General features: G+C 43.0%; 1 protein-coding gene across 1 annotated transcript; it reads right to left on the bottom strand.

The window, feature by feature from the left end:
• Positions 1-3,756: 3,756 nt before the first annotated feature.
• Positions 3,757-13,594, bottom strand: LOC135563606 (transmembrane protein 184A-like). Its single transcript, XM_065006468.1, has 4 exons — positions 10,704-13,594; positions 10,312-10,481; positions 9,976-10,182; positions 3,757-5,980 (listed from the first exon to the last, which is right to left on the bottom strand). The coding sequence occupies exons 1-4, from the start codon at positions 10,826-10,828 to the stop codon at positions 5,739-5,741; spliced, it is 744 nt and encodes a 247-aa protein (XP_064862540.1). The 5' UTR covers positions 10,829-13,594; the 3' UTR covers positions 3,757-5,738.
• Between the last annotated feature and the right edge of the window lie 2,036 nt (positions 13,595-15,630).

The raw sequence follows: 15,630 nt of genomic DNA, 5'->3' as shown, positions 1-15,630 counted from the left end.
CATGCTGACTGAGAATTTAATGTTTATGTCTTTACCATAAGCTGCCCCCTTGTCGTTTTATAGAATTTGGCAGTGTGCCCAACTGGCCTCACAACCACGTGTAACCACACCAGCCCAGGACCTTCACATTCGGGGGTGGGGGTGCTGAGGAGTATTTCTGTCTGTAATTAAGCCCTTTCGTGGGGGAAAAAGTCATTTTGATTGGCTTGGCCTGGCTCCCCATGGCTGCAGCCCTGCCCAGTCATGTGAAATCCATGGATTAGGGCCTAATTTTGTTTATTTCAATTGACTGATTTCCTTATATGAACTGTAACGGAGTAAAATCTTTTAAATTGTTACATGTTGTGTTTATACTTTGTTACATTGTGCATACAGTTGAAATCGGAAGTTTACATACACCTTAGCCAAATACATTTAAACTCAGTTTTTTCACAATTCCTGACATTTATCCTAGTAAAAATTCCCTGTTTTAGGTTAGTTAGGATAACCACTTTGTTTTAAGAATGTGAAATGTCAGAATAATAGTAGAAAGAATGTTTTATTTAAACTTTTTTCAACTTTCATCACATTCACAGTGGGTCAGAAATGTACATACACTCAATTAGTATATCGTAGCATTACCTTTAAATTGTTTAACTTGGGTCAAACATTTCGGGTAGCCTTCCACAAGCTTCCCACAATAAATTGGGTGAATTTTGGCCCAATCCTTCTAACAGATCTGGTGTAACCGAGTCAGGTTTGTAGGCCTCCTTGCTTGCACATGCTTTTTCAGTTCTGCCCACAAAATTTCTATAGGATTGAGGTCAGGGCTTTGTGAAGGCCACTCCAATACCCTGACTTTGTTGTCCTTAAGCCATTTTTCCACATCTTTGGAAGTATGCTTGGGGTCATTGCCCATTTGGAAGACCCATTTGCGACCAAGCTTTAGTTTCCTGACTGATATCTTCAGATGTTGCTTCAATATATCCACATTTACATTTACATTACATTTAAGTCATTTAGCAGACGCTCTTATCCAGAGCGACTTACAAATTGGTGCATTCACCTTATGATATCCAGTGGATCAGCCACTTTACAATAGTGCATCTAAATCTTTTAAGGGGGGGGGGGGTGAGAAGGATTACTTTATCCTATAATTTTACTACCTCATGATGCCATCTATTTTGTGAAGTGCACCAGTCCCTCCTGCAGCAAAGCACCCCACAACATGATGCTGCCACCCCTGTGCTTCATGGTTGGGATGGTGTTCTTCAGCTTGCAAGCCACCCCCCTTTTCCTCCAAAACATAACGCTGGTCTTTATGGCAATTATGGCCATTTTTGTTTCATCAGACCAGAGGACATTTCTCCAAAAAGTACTATCTTTGTCCCCATGTGCAGTTGCAAACCGTAGTCTGTCTTTTTTTATGGTGGTTTTGGAGCAGTGGCTTCTTCCTTGTTGAGCGGCCTTTCAGGTTATGTAGATATAGGACTCGTCTTACTGTGGATATAGATACTTTTGTACCTGTTTCCTCCAGCATCTTCACAAGGTCCATTACTGTTGTTCTGGGATTGATTTGCACAATTCGCACCAAAGTACGTTCATCTCTAGGAGACAGAATGCTGGACCATGGTCCCATGGTGTTTATACTTGCGTACTATTGCTTGTACAGATGAACGTGGTTCTTTCAGGTGTTTGGAAATTGCTACCGAGGATGAACCAGACTTGTGGAGGTCTAAAAAAAATTCTGAGGTCTTGGCTGATTTCTTTTGATTTTCCCATGATGTCAAGCAAAGAGGCACTGAGTTTGAAGGTAGGCCTTGAAATACAGCCACAGGTACACCTCTAATAGACTCAAATGATGTCAGAATCTTCTAAAGCCATGACATCATTTTATGGAATTTTCCAAGCTGTTTAAAGGCAGTCAACTTAGTGTATGTACATTTCTGACCCACTGGAATTATGATACAGTGAATTATAAGTGAAATAATCAGTCTGTAAACAATTGTTGGAAAAATGACTTGTGTCATGCACAAAGTAGATGTCCTAACCGACTTGCCAAAACTATAGTTTGTTAACAAGAAATTTGTGGAGTGGTTGAAAAAAAAGTTTTAATGACTCCAACCTAAGTGTATGTAGACTTCCAACTTCAACTGTATATAAACTATGGAAACAAATATACACTGCTCAAAAAAATAAAGGGAACACTAAAATAACACATCCTAGATCTGAATGAATGAAATATTCTTATTAAATACTTTTTTCTTCACATAGTTGAATGTGCTGACAGCAAAATCACACAAAAATGATCAATGGAAATCAAATTTATCAACCCATGGAGGTCTGGATTTGGAGTCACACTCAAAATTAAAGTGGAAAACCACACTACAGGCTGATCCAACTTTGATGTAATGTCCTTAAAACAAGTCAAAATGAGGCTCAGTAGTGTGTGTGGCCTCCACGGGCCTGTATGACCTCCCTACAACGCCTGGGCATGCTCCTGATGAGGTGGCGGATGGTCTCCTGAGGGATCTCCTCCCAGACCTGGACTAAAGCATCCGCCAACTCCTGGACAGTCTGTGGTGCAACGTGGCGTTGGTGAATGGAGCGAGACATGATGTCCCAGATGTGCTCAATTGGATTCAGGTCTGGGGAACGGGCGGGCCAGTCCATAGCATCAATGCCTTCCTCTTGCAGGAACTGCTGACACACTCCAGCCACATGAAGTCTAGCATTGTCTTGCATTAGGAGGAACCCAGGGCCAACCGCACCAGCATATGGTCTCACAAGGGGTCTGAGGATCTCATCTCGGTACCTAATGGCAGTCAGGCTACCTCTGGCGAGCACATGGAGGGCTGTGCGGCCCCCCAAAGAAATGCCACCCCACACCATGACTGACCCACCACCAAACCGGTCATGCTGGAGGATGTTGCAGGCAGCAGAACGTTCTCCACGGCGTCTCCAGACTCTGTCACGTCTGTCACATGTGCTCAGTGTGAACCTGCTTTCATCTGTGAAGAGCACAGGGCGCCAGGGGCGAATTTGCCAATCTTGTGCTGTAAGCACAACCCCCACCTGTGGACGTCGGGCCCTCATACCACCTCATGGAGTCTGTTTCTGACCGTTTGAGCAGACACATGTACATTTGTGGCCTGCTGGAGGTCATTTTGCAGGGCTCTGGCAGTGCTCCTCCTGCTCCTCCTTGCACAAAGGCAGAGGTAGCGGTCCTGCTGCTGGGTTGTTGCCCTCCTATGGCCTCCTCCACGTCTCCTGATGTACTGGCCTGTCTCCTGGTAGCGCCTCCATGCTCTGGACACTACGCTGACAGACACAGCAAACCTTCTTGCCACAGCTCGCATTGATGTCCCATCCTGGATGAGCTGCACTACCTGAGCCACTTGTGTGGGTTGTAGACTTTGTCTCATGCTACCACTAGAGAGAAAACACCGCCAGCATTCAAAAGTGACCAAAACATCAGCCAGGAAGCATAGGAACTGAGAAGTGGTCTGTGGTTATCACCTGCAGAACCACTCCTTTATTGGGGGGGTGTTTCTAATTGCCTATAATTTCCACCTGTTGTCTAGTCCATTTGCACAACAGCATGTGCAATTTGTCAATCAGTGTTGCTTCCTAAGTGGACAGTTTGATTTCACAGAAGTGTGATTGACTTGGAGTTACATTGTGTTGTTTAAGTGTTCCCTTTATTTTTTTGAGCAGTGTATATATGCACATCCAACTTATCAGGTACAGGACAGAAGAACATATCAAAGACAAAAGTAATGTGTGCAACTCTGGTTTGCTCCAATGGTGATTTAATCAGATGCACAATAAAGACAAAGTTTCAATCAGAGTTGGATCTTCGTCAGATTGACCCGAGTTGCGGACATTCCCTTTTTCTTGCATATATGAACTACACATTGACACATCCAGCCCAAAACGGGATGTTTAAAAAATACTTACGTAGTGGCCAAAGTCCCGAAACATCTCTTTCATCGTTTATTTTACACGAGTGCAAAATGTGACAAGCAACCAAATAAACCAGAATTCAGTAATAGACACTATAGTTACACTACATCTCAGTGATCACATTATACCCAGCTCTACATCTGTTTCTGCTTTCCTAGTAAAGGCAGCAATAATTGGCACATGATGGTATGAAAAAAGTGATTACACAGCAGTTAATTTCCCTGGCTTAAATGCAGTTCAAAAATGACAGGGTAGATGGTGTCCCTCTATCACAATTTGTCACAAACAGAAACAAAATATATTATATATTTTCTAATGACATGTAACCAACTTAAATATCAAACTGATCTGCAGATATCACTGAAAACACATTGTTAATACTACATAGCTTATTTACAATATTTCAACTTATCAAACTTTGTCATTAAGCTAAACATAACAGCAGACATGTCTTAAAATTTAGAACATTGAGACCAAATTACACTACATAATTCAACATTTAAACCGATCAAACAATTGCTGTACAAATGTTGTCTTCAGTGAGTTGAAAGGAACAATAATACGAACCTCAGAAACTATAAAAGGTTCTACTCAAACCATTTACAATACTGCAAATGTTTTTTGGGGGGGTTAACATTGTAGAGCTCTGCTGAATTATACACTCTAATCCATGCTGGGAAAATTAATGAGAATACCACAACCCTCCAAGTTAGTGGGAGTCAACCTTATCCTCCAATTTGTCTGTGACATGTTAGATACAAAGGATTTCAAAGCGCCAAAGTCTAGAGTTTGAAGTTCCTGCTCCAAAGTCAGTTGTGTCTTTGAAAAAAGAATTCAGTTCGTCGGGAGACCCAACAGAGGACTGCTGAGCAAATACTTCAAACACGCAAATGCAAGAGATGGTCCTTGAAGTGTCAGAGCCAGCCATGACGTGCACGATTCCTGGGTTCCCTCCTGAAGTCGTACATTAATCAGCTCCTATTTGAAACTCACATGAATCAGAGAGAGCGGAGAACATACTTCAGCGGCCAGAGAAGAGCTCAGTCACTGCTACGATAGAGACCGAATCAGGATCTGGAAAATTACCAAAATAAAAATTGCATCACTACCTGCCTTGTCTGAAATGGTTCAGCAGACAGGCTTTTTCCCCATCGTATCATGATTAGCAAGGCAGAAACAAAAATCATCTCATCACATAAGGTTATTCAAATCTTCATTCTGTCCCCTTCTTGATCTTACCTGCAGGAATTACTCATTAAATGAACTGTCCAGTGAAAATCTAACTTTTAAAAGTTCATAATCTGTTAACTTGCACCCAAATAATGTTCTGATGAACGCATCAATTGGAGAAAAACACTTCAAACTTGTATTTCAAACAGACCGCTTAAAACATGCTTGCCATTTCCTCATAGATGATGATGTCATCCTCCTCAGCTGGCCAATCGACTATCTACTCGCATTAGTATTTTTAACTCACCATTCTATTGTTGGTGTACGCTGACACCATTCCAACACATAAAAACTGCATAATTAAACATTTTTGGAAGGAAAACTTTCACAAATGTTGTAATTAATTATATATAGATCATATTTCATAGAAATCTGGAAACACTGGACAGTTACTTTAAAACCAGGACTAAAGTAAAGAGTTCATCTTAAAAAGGAAATGAAAGAAGATGGAAATGAACCACATGGACAGATGCCAGGTCTGACAGTGGGATATGCGGTGGCAGTATTGTCCTGGGTGTGGTGAGGAAACAAAGACATGGATACTCGTGGTGGTGGGCGACTCCTTAGAATTCGTCATCAGAGATAATCAGCAGGACTTTGTCAGATTTCTTGGAGCTCTTGCTGCTGCTGCCGCCTGTGCCTGCCTTGCCGTTGTTCTGGCTGGGCTGTACCACCTCCTGGGTGGACTGCTGGGTGTACTGCTGGTAGGCTGGGGAGAAGTTGTGGATGGCATCCTGGACCATGTCCCCAGGGTTCATCGTCTCCTTCAGACCACTGGAGATGCTCTGCATGGGGGCGATGTTGTCTAGAAGAACACAAGACACATTTTGACATGGTCATTTAACTTGTTTATAGGACATAACTTTGATCTGAATATCAAACCACAGAAAATACAAGATACAACATGAGAAATACTAGAGTAGTTACGCTTCTGAAAACTAAATTAATCCGTTTTTGAAGACAAGGTGCTAACAGACTCATTAGGAAAAACTCCCTAGTCCAGAATTACAGTCGATACGAATCTCACTAACGCAAATTCATTGGTTTTAAGTCTGTGCTCAGTCCTTGTGTCCAGTGTCCCACCACATGAGGACCTCTTGTTAGTGTTCCTCTATTCTCAGTGTTGATGGATGAGAGCCTAGAGAGATGACAGGGAGTCTGCAGCAATTCAGTGGGAGTGAGGAAGATGCTTCCTGTCCTCTGTCTACCTTCCCAGTCACTTCCCCGGCTGAGCTCCTCCAGCTGTGGGCCAGGCTGATACTTGACCCTATAATACCAGGGTGTCTCATCCAACGTCCTGGGAGCAGTCCGGTGCAGACAGAACCAACGCAGCCTTCTGTTTCAGGGTCAGGGACAGTGCAGTCTAGGCCAGGTCTCTGAAGGGAAGGCGGCATGGCGGAGGGTTCCGCTGTGCTTCAGGGTCAGGGACAGTGCAGTCTAGGCCAGGTCTCTGGAGGGAAGGCGGCATGGCGGAGGGTTCCGCTGTGCTTCAGGGTCAGAGTCGTGGTTAGGCATGCTCTCCTGAGCTTCTCCTCACAGCTGGCCTGTTTTGCAACAAGGGCTGTGGCTGGCCTCAGTCAAGGTTGGAGGACAGCCTGGAGGTATATAAAGCCTCCCAAACCTCCACAGACACTGAAAACACCTTCACACATGGATGACCTTCTGACACTTCCCAGCCCAGTGAGGGTTGGACGGGGCTGTGACTCTACAACTCTCAGCAGCTATATCAAAAGGATAAACTAGTCTTAATGGGAATCCTTCTGGTTCAGGTAATGTTTATGCAGTCCAGTCACATACTATAGCACTGAATTATGACCTTTGAATTGGTGCTTTGGTAAGAAAGAACAACTCCGTGGGGCATATACAAAATGTAGCCCCAACACCATGCATCCCTTTGAGAGGGACAATTTACTTTCAAACCCATACTTTTGGAGACCCCTCAGAGAATAATCTGGCTTCAGCTGCATTACATTTACAAGTTTAGACCACAATAAAAAACTAATTTGCTGCTTAACTTTCTGCAGCTATGTTATCATTAGTTTTAAATTAATATCAACTATAGAAAATGAATAATACATTTTGTGCACGAGCATGAATGCCGAACATGGGAGAAATCCTCAATTCATTTTGATCACTTGGCAAGATGGAGAAAGAATACTTTTACCGGTCAAATGTAATGGACATGGAAACATTTCACACTTAATCAGCATTTAGCAATTCCTTTTCTTTCTGCACGTTTGTCTCCTATAGCCCAAGGCCTCAGCAGGACTGCTGTTGCAGGAGGGAACAAGGTGAGATGATTGATATCTCCGCAGAAGGCTTTTCCCTTGGTCTCCATTTGTCTTCTGCTCATGTGAAAGGTATTGACGTCAGTGTGGTACCGCTAGTTCCTGCGATTAAGCGTATCGAGGCTATGAAATGCTCTTTCTATAGTGTGCTGGGCTAGCAACTTTCCTATGAGCAGTGAGTAATGATGAACACCCTGAAGACCATTCCTCTGCTGACCTCAGGCCTGCCTGGTTCACACTGTTCACTCTGGCCACTTCTCTCTGATGCGTTTCCCATTCCCTGTTTACAGCCAGGGAATGGGACTGAAAACTGCATTGTCACCTACAGGTAACTTCTAAACTACAGGAAACACTTGAGTAAATGGGGGATACAAAGTATATTGAAAGCAGTTGCTTCCACACAGGTGTGGTTCCTAAGATAACTTATTAATTATCATCCCATTATTTTGTCTACCATGGCTCGGTGACTTTGAAAAAGGGGTCTCAAAGGAGCATAAAGGGTTTAAAAGTGTGTGGGGTGACTATATCACAACCCAATTGAATACTTACGGGAAATTCTGCAGCAGACAGTGTGAGCCATATGTTTGGAACATCGAATTGCGAAGGAAATCACAGTATAGCGTCGCAATACATACATAATCGTGAGAATCGCAATGCATACAGTATCGGCACCCAAGTAGGTTGATAGTATCGTATCTGGCAATTCCCAGCCCTCCTAATGACCATTTCATCAGCTCCAACAGATACAGTTGAAGTCGGAAGTCTACAAAAGCCTTAGCCAAACACATTTAAACTCAGTTTTTCTCAATTCCTGATATTTAATCCTAGTAAGAACTCCATGTCTTAGGTCAGATAGGATCCCCACTTCATTTTAAGAATGTGAAATGTCAGAATAATAGTAGAGATAATGATTGATTTCAGCTTTTATTTCTTTCATCACATTCCCAGTGGGTCAGAAGTTTACGTACACTCAATTAGTATTTGGTAGCATTGCCTTTAAATTGTTTAACTTGGGTCTAACGTTCTGGGTAGCCTTCCACAAGCTTCCCACAATAAGTTGGGTGAATTTTGGCCCATTCCTCCTGACAGAGCTGGTGTAACTGAGTCAGGTTTGTAGGCCTCCTTGCTCGCACACATTTTTCAGTTGCCTGGTCAGCTGCATGGTCCCATGGTGTTTATACTTCAATACTATTGCTTGTACATATGAAAGTGGTACCTTCAGGCGTTTGGAAATTGCTCTCATGGATGATCCAGACTTGTGGAGGTCTACAATTTATTTTCTGATGTCTTGGCTGATTTCTTTTGATTTTCTCATGATATCATGCAAAGAGGCACTGAGTTTGAAGGTAGGCCTTAAAATACATCCACAGGTACACCTCCAATTGACTCAAATTATGCCAATTAGCCTATCAGAAGCTTCTAAAGCCATGACATCATTTTCTGGAATTTTCCAAGCTGTTTAAAAGGCACAGTCAACTTAGTTTATGTAAACTTTGTCGTAGCAGAATCAGAATTAGTTAGGTAACATTGATAAATAAGATGTTTTATCTACTTTCATAAATATGCTTATGTGGGAAAGTCACTTGGGGCCCAGAGAGGGGAGAGGTCGGGCTTGTCTTCATATGTGAACGTATCTTTTAAACCATGTGAAGGGATGATCGAGGGGGAACCAATTATCTCTTGGCTCCACAATGTCTGTGTGCTAGTCACTCCCTACTTTTCCCATTTGGGGGAAGAGTATGGCCGTGTCTGGAACCATTGTATGTCCCCTCTGATGTTGCCCTTATCTTGACCTAGAGGCTCACTCTCCTCTCCGTGAGCTTGTCCAGGAGGGGTTGTATTTGAGATGGGAGTATCTAGAATTGACAATTGATATATGCCATTGGATGAGGTAATGTTTTGGTAGTATGGTGTACCAAGAACGAGATAAGAACTTTGTTTAGGAGACCAAGCTGAATGATAATTTATAGCTAATGCTGTCTGTCTATGGGATACTCCTCTCTCAAGTAAAAGTCTTCCTTTGTGCAGTTTTCCTAAGACATGTGGTTCGTCATTGCAAGTGGGGTGGATCTTTGCTATAAAAGATCTCAGTTGCCATTTTGTAAGCACTCTCAGAATTCATTTATAGACACTGAATTGATCTGAAAGTCAAAGGGCTATGGTGAAGCTCATATTATTAAAATATGGAGTTTAAAGTATAACTCTGACTTGTGTGTGGTTTGTAAACTCTCCTTTCACTTAGTAAAACAGGAAATTACCACGACAACTTCTGACCCACTGGAATTGATACAATATATTAGAAGTGAAATAATCTGTCTGTAAACAATTGTTGGAAAAATTACTTGTGTCATGCACAAAGTAGATGTCCTAACCAACTTGCCAAAACTATAGTTTGTTAACAAGAAATTTGTGGAGTGGTTGAAAAACTAGTTTTAATGACTCCAACCTAAGTGCATGTAAACGTCCGACTTCAACTGTACCTCCCCTCTCTATGGTGTAGAAGTGCAGTTACCGTGTGTCCCTGGCAGTTCGTTCTCCTTCTCCCGGTACACGGTGCAGGTGAAGGCGTAACGCAGGGCGATAGCAGCGAAGAACATCTCGATGCAGGTGATGAAGTTCTGCCAGCCTGCTGCCACTGTGCCGGCCCCCACCTCCTGGCCGTCGATAAACAGGGCGTTAGGGATGACCCCACAGCGCTCCAGGATTGCCAGCACCATACCTAAATGACAAAAGACAACACCTGCATGTGCTACTCCAGTCTAATGTATCAATTACAATGTATTTTGTAGACTTTTCCAACCCCATCAGGGTTTGAATATGTTGATATTAAGTCAAGGGACCAACGTACCCTGCCAGAAGGACAGGAAGATGACAGATTTGATGGTGAGGAATTTGAGCACAGGTTCATAAGGCCTCAGCAGGTCACTGGTAGCGAAGAAGAAGAGGAAGAGAGCGTACAGGGCCAGGCTGACAGAGATGTTGTAGATGATGGTGATGTAGAGGTATCCTCCATTCACACTGCAGAAGGGAACAGGATCAATACAGACATGTTAGTGGGGATCTATGTACATTCACTTTCTGAATTTCCATCCAAATGTGTGTATTACTCAATACTCGTATTGTAAATATCAATGTCTAATACTTTCATGTGAAATGTAAACAGCAAAACCACACAATGAGTAGTGCGAGCATGCGAAGGGAAGTTGAATGGGTGAAATGGAATGAAAAGGTTGTGCTCACTTAAAGTCTCCATCATGATATTTGCCAAAGGCCTGCAGGAGGATGGTGATGATGGCCATGATGGGTTTGACGACACAGAACTGAAGAGTGGCCTGCATGACATCAATACAGTATGGGACATGCATTGAACACAGACACAAAACAAGGAACAATGCAGGTGACAGCTACTTCATGCTGGTTATTGGGTTTGAAAGGTAGCCAACTGTACATCTTCAAACACTGAGTAATCTATGAAATGAATTAACATTTTGTGGAAATTGTGTGTCTATCAATTTGCTATGTATTTTGTTAATATACTATGTTAAAAATATAAATATCCATGTGCTGCTTATGCATGTGCAAAATATATATATAAAAAAATATATATATGCAAAATATGCATATGCTCGTGCTGCTAGGCGACCTAAACTGGAACATGCTTAACACCCCAGCCATCCTACAATCTAAGCTTGATGCCCTTAATCTCACAGAAATGATCAATGAACCTACCGGGTACCACCCCAAAGCCGTAAACACGGGCACCCTCATAGATATCATCCTAACCAACTTGCCCTCTAAACACACCTCTGCTGTTTTCAACCAAGATCTCAGCGATCACTGCCTCATTGCCTGCATCCGTAATGGGTCAGCGGTCATTGGCCTGGCCAAGGCTTTCGACTGTCAATCACCACATCCTCAACGGCAGACTCGACAGCCTTGGTTTCTCAAATGATTGCTCGCCTGGTTTACCAACTACTTCTCTGATAGAGTTCAGTGTGTCAAATCGGAGGGCCTGTTATCTGGACCGCTGGCAGTCTCTATGGGGGTGCCACAGGGTTAAATTCTTGGACCGACTCTCTTCTCTGTATACATCAATGATGTCGCTCTTGCTGCTGGTGAGTCTCTGATCCACCTCTACGCAGACGACACCATTCTGTATACTTCTGGCCCTTCTTTGGACACTGTGTTAACAACCCTCCAGGCGAGCTTCAATGCCATACAACTCTCCTTCCGTGGCCTCCAATTGCTCTTAAATACAAGTAAAACTAAATGCATGCTCTTCAACCGATCGCTGCCTGCACCTGCCCGCCCGTCCAACATCACTACTCTGGACGGTTCTGCTACAAATACCTAGGTGTCTGGTTAGACTGTAAACTCTCCTTCCAGACTCACATCAAACATCTCCAATCCAAAGTTAAATCTAGAATTGGCTTCTTATATCGCAACAAAGCATCCTTCACTCATGCTGCCAAACATACCATCGTAAAACTGACCATCCTACCGATCCTCGACTTCGGTGATGTCATTTACAAAATAGCCTCCAATACCCTACTCAATAAATTGGATGCAGTCTATCGCAATGCCATCCGTTTTGTCACCAAAGCCCCATATACTACCCACCACTGCGACCTGTACGCTCTCGTTGGCTGGCCCTCGCTTCATACTCGTCGCCAAACCCACTGGCTACAAGTCCCCCTTATCTCAGCTCGATGGTCACCATAGCAGCACCCATCTGTAGCACGCGCTCCAACAGGTATATCTCTCTGGTCACCCCCAAAACCAATTCTTCCTTTGGCCACCTCTCCTTCCAGTTCTCTGCTGCCAATGACTGGAACTAACTACAAAAATCTCTGAAACTGGAAACACTTAGTGGGGCAAAAAAGTATTTAGTCAGCCACCAATTGTGCAAGTTCTCCCACTTAAAAAGATGAGAGAGGCCTGTAATTTTCATAGGTACACTTCAACTATGACGGACAAAATTAGTAAAAATATTCCAGAAAATCACATTGTAGGATTTTTTATGAATTTATTTGCAAATTATTGTGGAAAATAAGTATTTGGTCACCTACAAACAAGCAAGATTTCTGGCTCTCACAGACCTGTAACAACTTCTTTAAAAGGCTCCTCTGTCCTCCACTCGTTACCTGTATTAATGGCACCTGTTTGAACTTGTTATCAGTATAAAAGACACCTGTCCACAACCTCAAACAGTCACACTCCAAACTCCACTATGGCCAAGACCAAAGAGCTGTCAAAGGAGACCTGCACCAGGCTGGGAAGACTGAATCTGCAATAGGTAAGCAGCTTGGTTTGAAGAAATCAACTGTGGGAGCAATTATTAGGAAATGGAAGACATACAAGACCACTGATAATCTCCCTCGATCTGGGGCTCCACGCAAGATCTCACCCCGTGGGGTCAAAATGATCACAAGAACGTTGAGCAAAAATCCCAGAACCACACAGGGGGACCTAGTGAATGACCTGCAGAGAGCTGGGACCAAAGTAACAAAGCCTACCATCAGTAACACACCACGCCGCCAGGGACTCAAATCCTGCAGTGCCAGATGTGTCCCCCTGCTTAAGTCAGTACATTTACATTTAAGTCATTTAGCAGACGCTCTTATCCAGAGCGACTTACAAATTGGTGCGTTCACCTTAAGACATCCAGTGGAACAGCCACTTTACAATAGTGCATCTAAATCTTTTGAACTGTGAGAGGTGAGCCGTCCTCAGGAAAGGAGCTTATCAAGGCATCAAGCTCATTGATGAACTCTCCGAGGGAACCTGGAGGGCGATAAATGATAAGGATGTTAAGCTTGAAAGGGCTGGTAACTGTGACAGCATGGAATTCAAAGGCGATAGACAGATGGGTAAGGGGAGAAAGAGAGAATGACCACTTGGGAGAGATGAGGATCCCGGTGCCACCACCCCGCTGACCAAAAGCTCTCGGGGTGTGCGAGAACACGTGGGCGGACGAAGAGAGAGCAGTAGGAGTAGCAGTGTTATCTGTGGTGATCCATGTTTCCGTCAGTGCCAAGAAGTCGAGGGACTGGAGGGAGGCATAGGCTGAGATGAACTCTGCCTTGTTGGCCGCAGATCGGCAGTTCCAGAGGCTACCGGAGACCTGGAACTCCACGTGGGTCGTGCGCGCTGGGACCACCAGATTAGAGTGGCCGCGGCCACGCGGTGTGGAGCGTTTGTATGGTCTGTGCAGAGAGGAGAGAACAGGGATAGACAGACACATAGTTGACAGGCTACAGAAGAGGCTACGCTAATGCAAAGGAGATTGGAATGACAAGTGGACTACACGTCTCGAATGTTCAGAAAGTTAAGCTTACGTAGCAGGAATCTTATTGACTAAAATAATTCAAATGATACAGTACTGCTGAAGTAGGCTAGCTGGCAGTGGCTGCGTTGTTGTTGTTCTATCTCTCTATAGTGCTGTTTCTTGTATTATGGTCTCTTGTTTCTTTAGAGGTTTCACTTTGTTGTCCTTTTTCTTTTCCTTTTTCTTCTGTCCTTATTTTGTCTTCCTTTCTTCTGTTAACTAGATATTTTTTGTTGTTATTCTTTGTAAGCTAGCTAGCTTCTTCCAGGAGAGTCCCTAGCAACTGCTTAGCAACAAGTAAACAATTCAGCTAGCAATTCAGCTAGCTAAGATAACTGTACAATTTTATGAAAAATAGTTACTTCTTCAAAAGCCTGTCTTTTTGGTTTGTTCCTTGTTTTGTCTTCTATTGAGTCTTGCAGTTTTCTCTTGATTTTTTCGATGTACTTCACTCTAAAAAAACATTTAAATCTCAATATATACAGGAGCTAATTTTTCAGCAGCAAGTACATGTCCAGGCCTCTGAAGTTTGCTAGAGAGCATTTGGATGATCCAGAAGATTGGGAGAATGTCATATGGTCAGATGAAACCAAAATATAACTCAACTTGTCGTGTTTGGAGGACATGTTTGGAAGAATGCTGAGTTGCATCCAAAGAACACCATACCTACTATGAAGCATGGGGGTGGAAACATCAGGCTTTGGGGCTGTTTTTCTGCAAAGGGACCAGGACGACTGAATGGGGCCATGTATCGTGAGATTTTGAGTGGAAACCTCCTTCCATCAGCAAGGGCATTGAAGATGAAACGTGGCTGGGTCTTTCAGCATGACAATGATCCCAAACACACCGCCCGGGCAACGAAGGAGTGGCTTCGTAAGAAGCATTTCAAGGTCCTGGAGTGGCCTAGCCAGTCTCCAGATCTCAACCCCATAGAAAATCTTTGGAGGGAGTTGAAAGTCCGTGTTGCCCAGCATCAGCCCCAAAACATCACTGTTCTAGAGGAGATCTGCATGGAGGAATGGGCCAAAATACCAGCAACAATGTCTGAAAACCTTGTGAAGACTTACAGAAAACATTTGACCTCTGTCATTGCCAACAAAGGGTATATAACAAAGTATTGAGATAAACTTTTGTTATTGACAAAATACGTATTTTCCACCATAATTGGCAAATAAATAAATTAAAAATCTAAATGAATTAAAAATCCAACAATGTGATTTTCTGGATTTTTTTCCCCTCATTTTGTCTGTCATAGTTGAAGTGTACCTATGATGAAAGTTACAGGCCTCTCATCTTTTTAAGTGGGAGAACTTGCACAATTGGTGGCTGACTAAAACTATTTTTTGCCCCACTGTATCTCCCCCACTAGCTTTAAGCACCAGCTGTCAGAGCAGCTCACAGATTACTGCACCTGTACATAGCCCATCTATATTTAGCCCAAACAACTACCTCTCCCCCTACTGTATTTATTTATTTTGCACCCCATTATTTCCCTCTACCTTGCACATTCTTCCACTGCAAATGTACCATTCCATTGTTTTACTTGCTATATTGTATTTACTTCGCCACAATGGCCTTTTTTTATTTTTGCCTTTACCTCCGTCATCTCATTTGCTCACATTGTATATAGACCTATTTTTCTACTGTATGTTTGTTTTACTCCATGTGTAACTCTGTGTTGTTGTATGTGTCGAACTGCTTTGCTTTATCTTGGCCAGGTCGCAATTGTAAATGAGGACTTGTTCTCAACTTGCCTACCTGGTTAAATAAAAGGTGAAATAAACATAAAACATGTATCGACATTATGCCAAAACAATGTACTGTCTGAAGTAATGTTAA

This window comes from Oncorhynchus nerka, linkage group LG21 (genome assembly GCF_034236695.1).
Source record: "Oncorhynchus nerka isolate Pitt River linkage group LG21, Oner_Uvic_2.0, whole genome shotgun sequence".
NCBI classification, from domain to species: domain Eukaryota; kingdom Metazoa; phylum Chordata; class Actinopteri; order Salmoniformes; family Salmonidae; genus Oncorhynchus; species Oncorhynchus nerka.
This window is presented reverse-complemented; position numbering and strand designations above follow the sequence as displayed.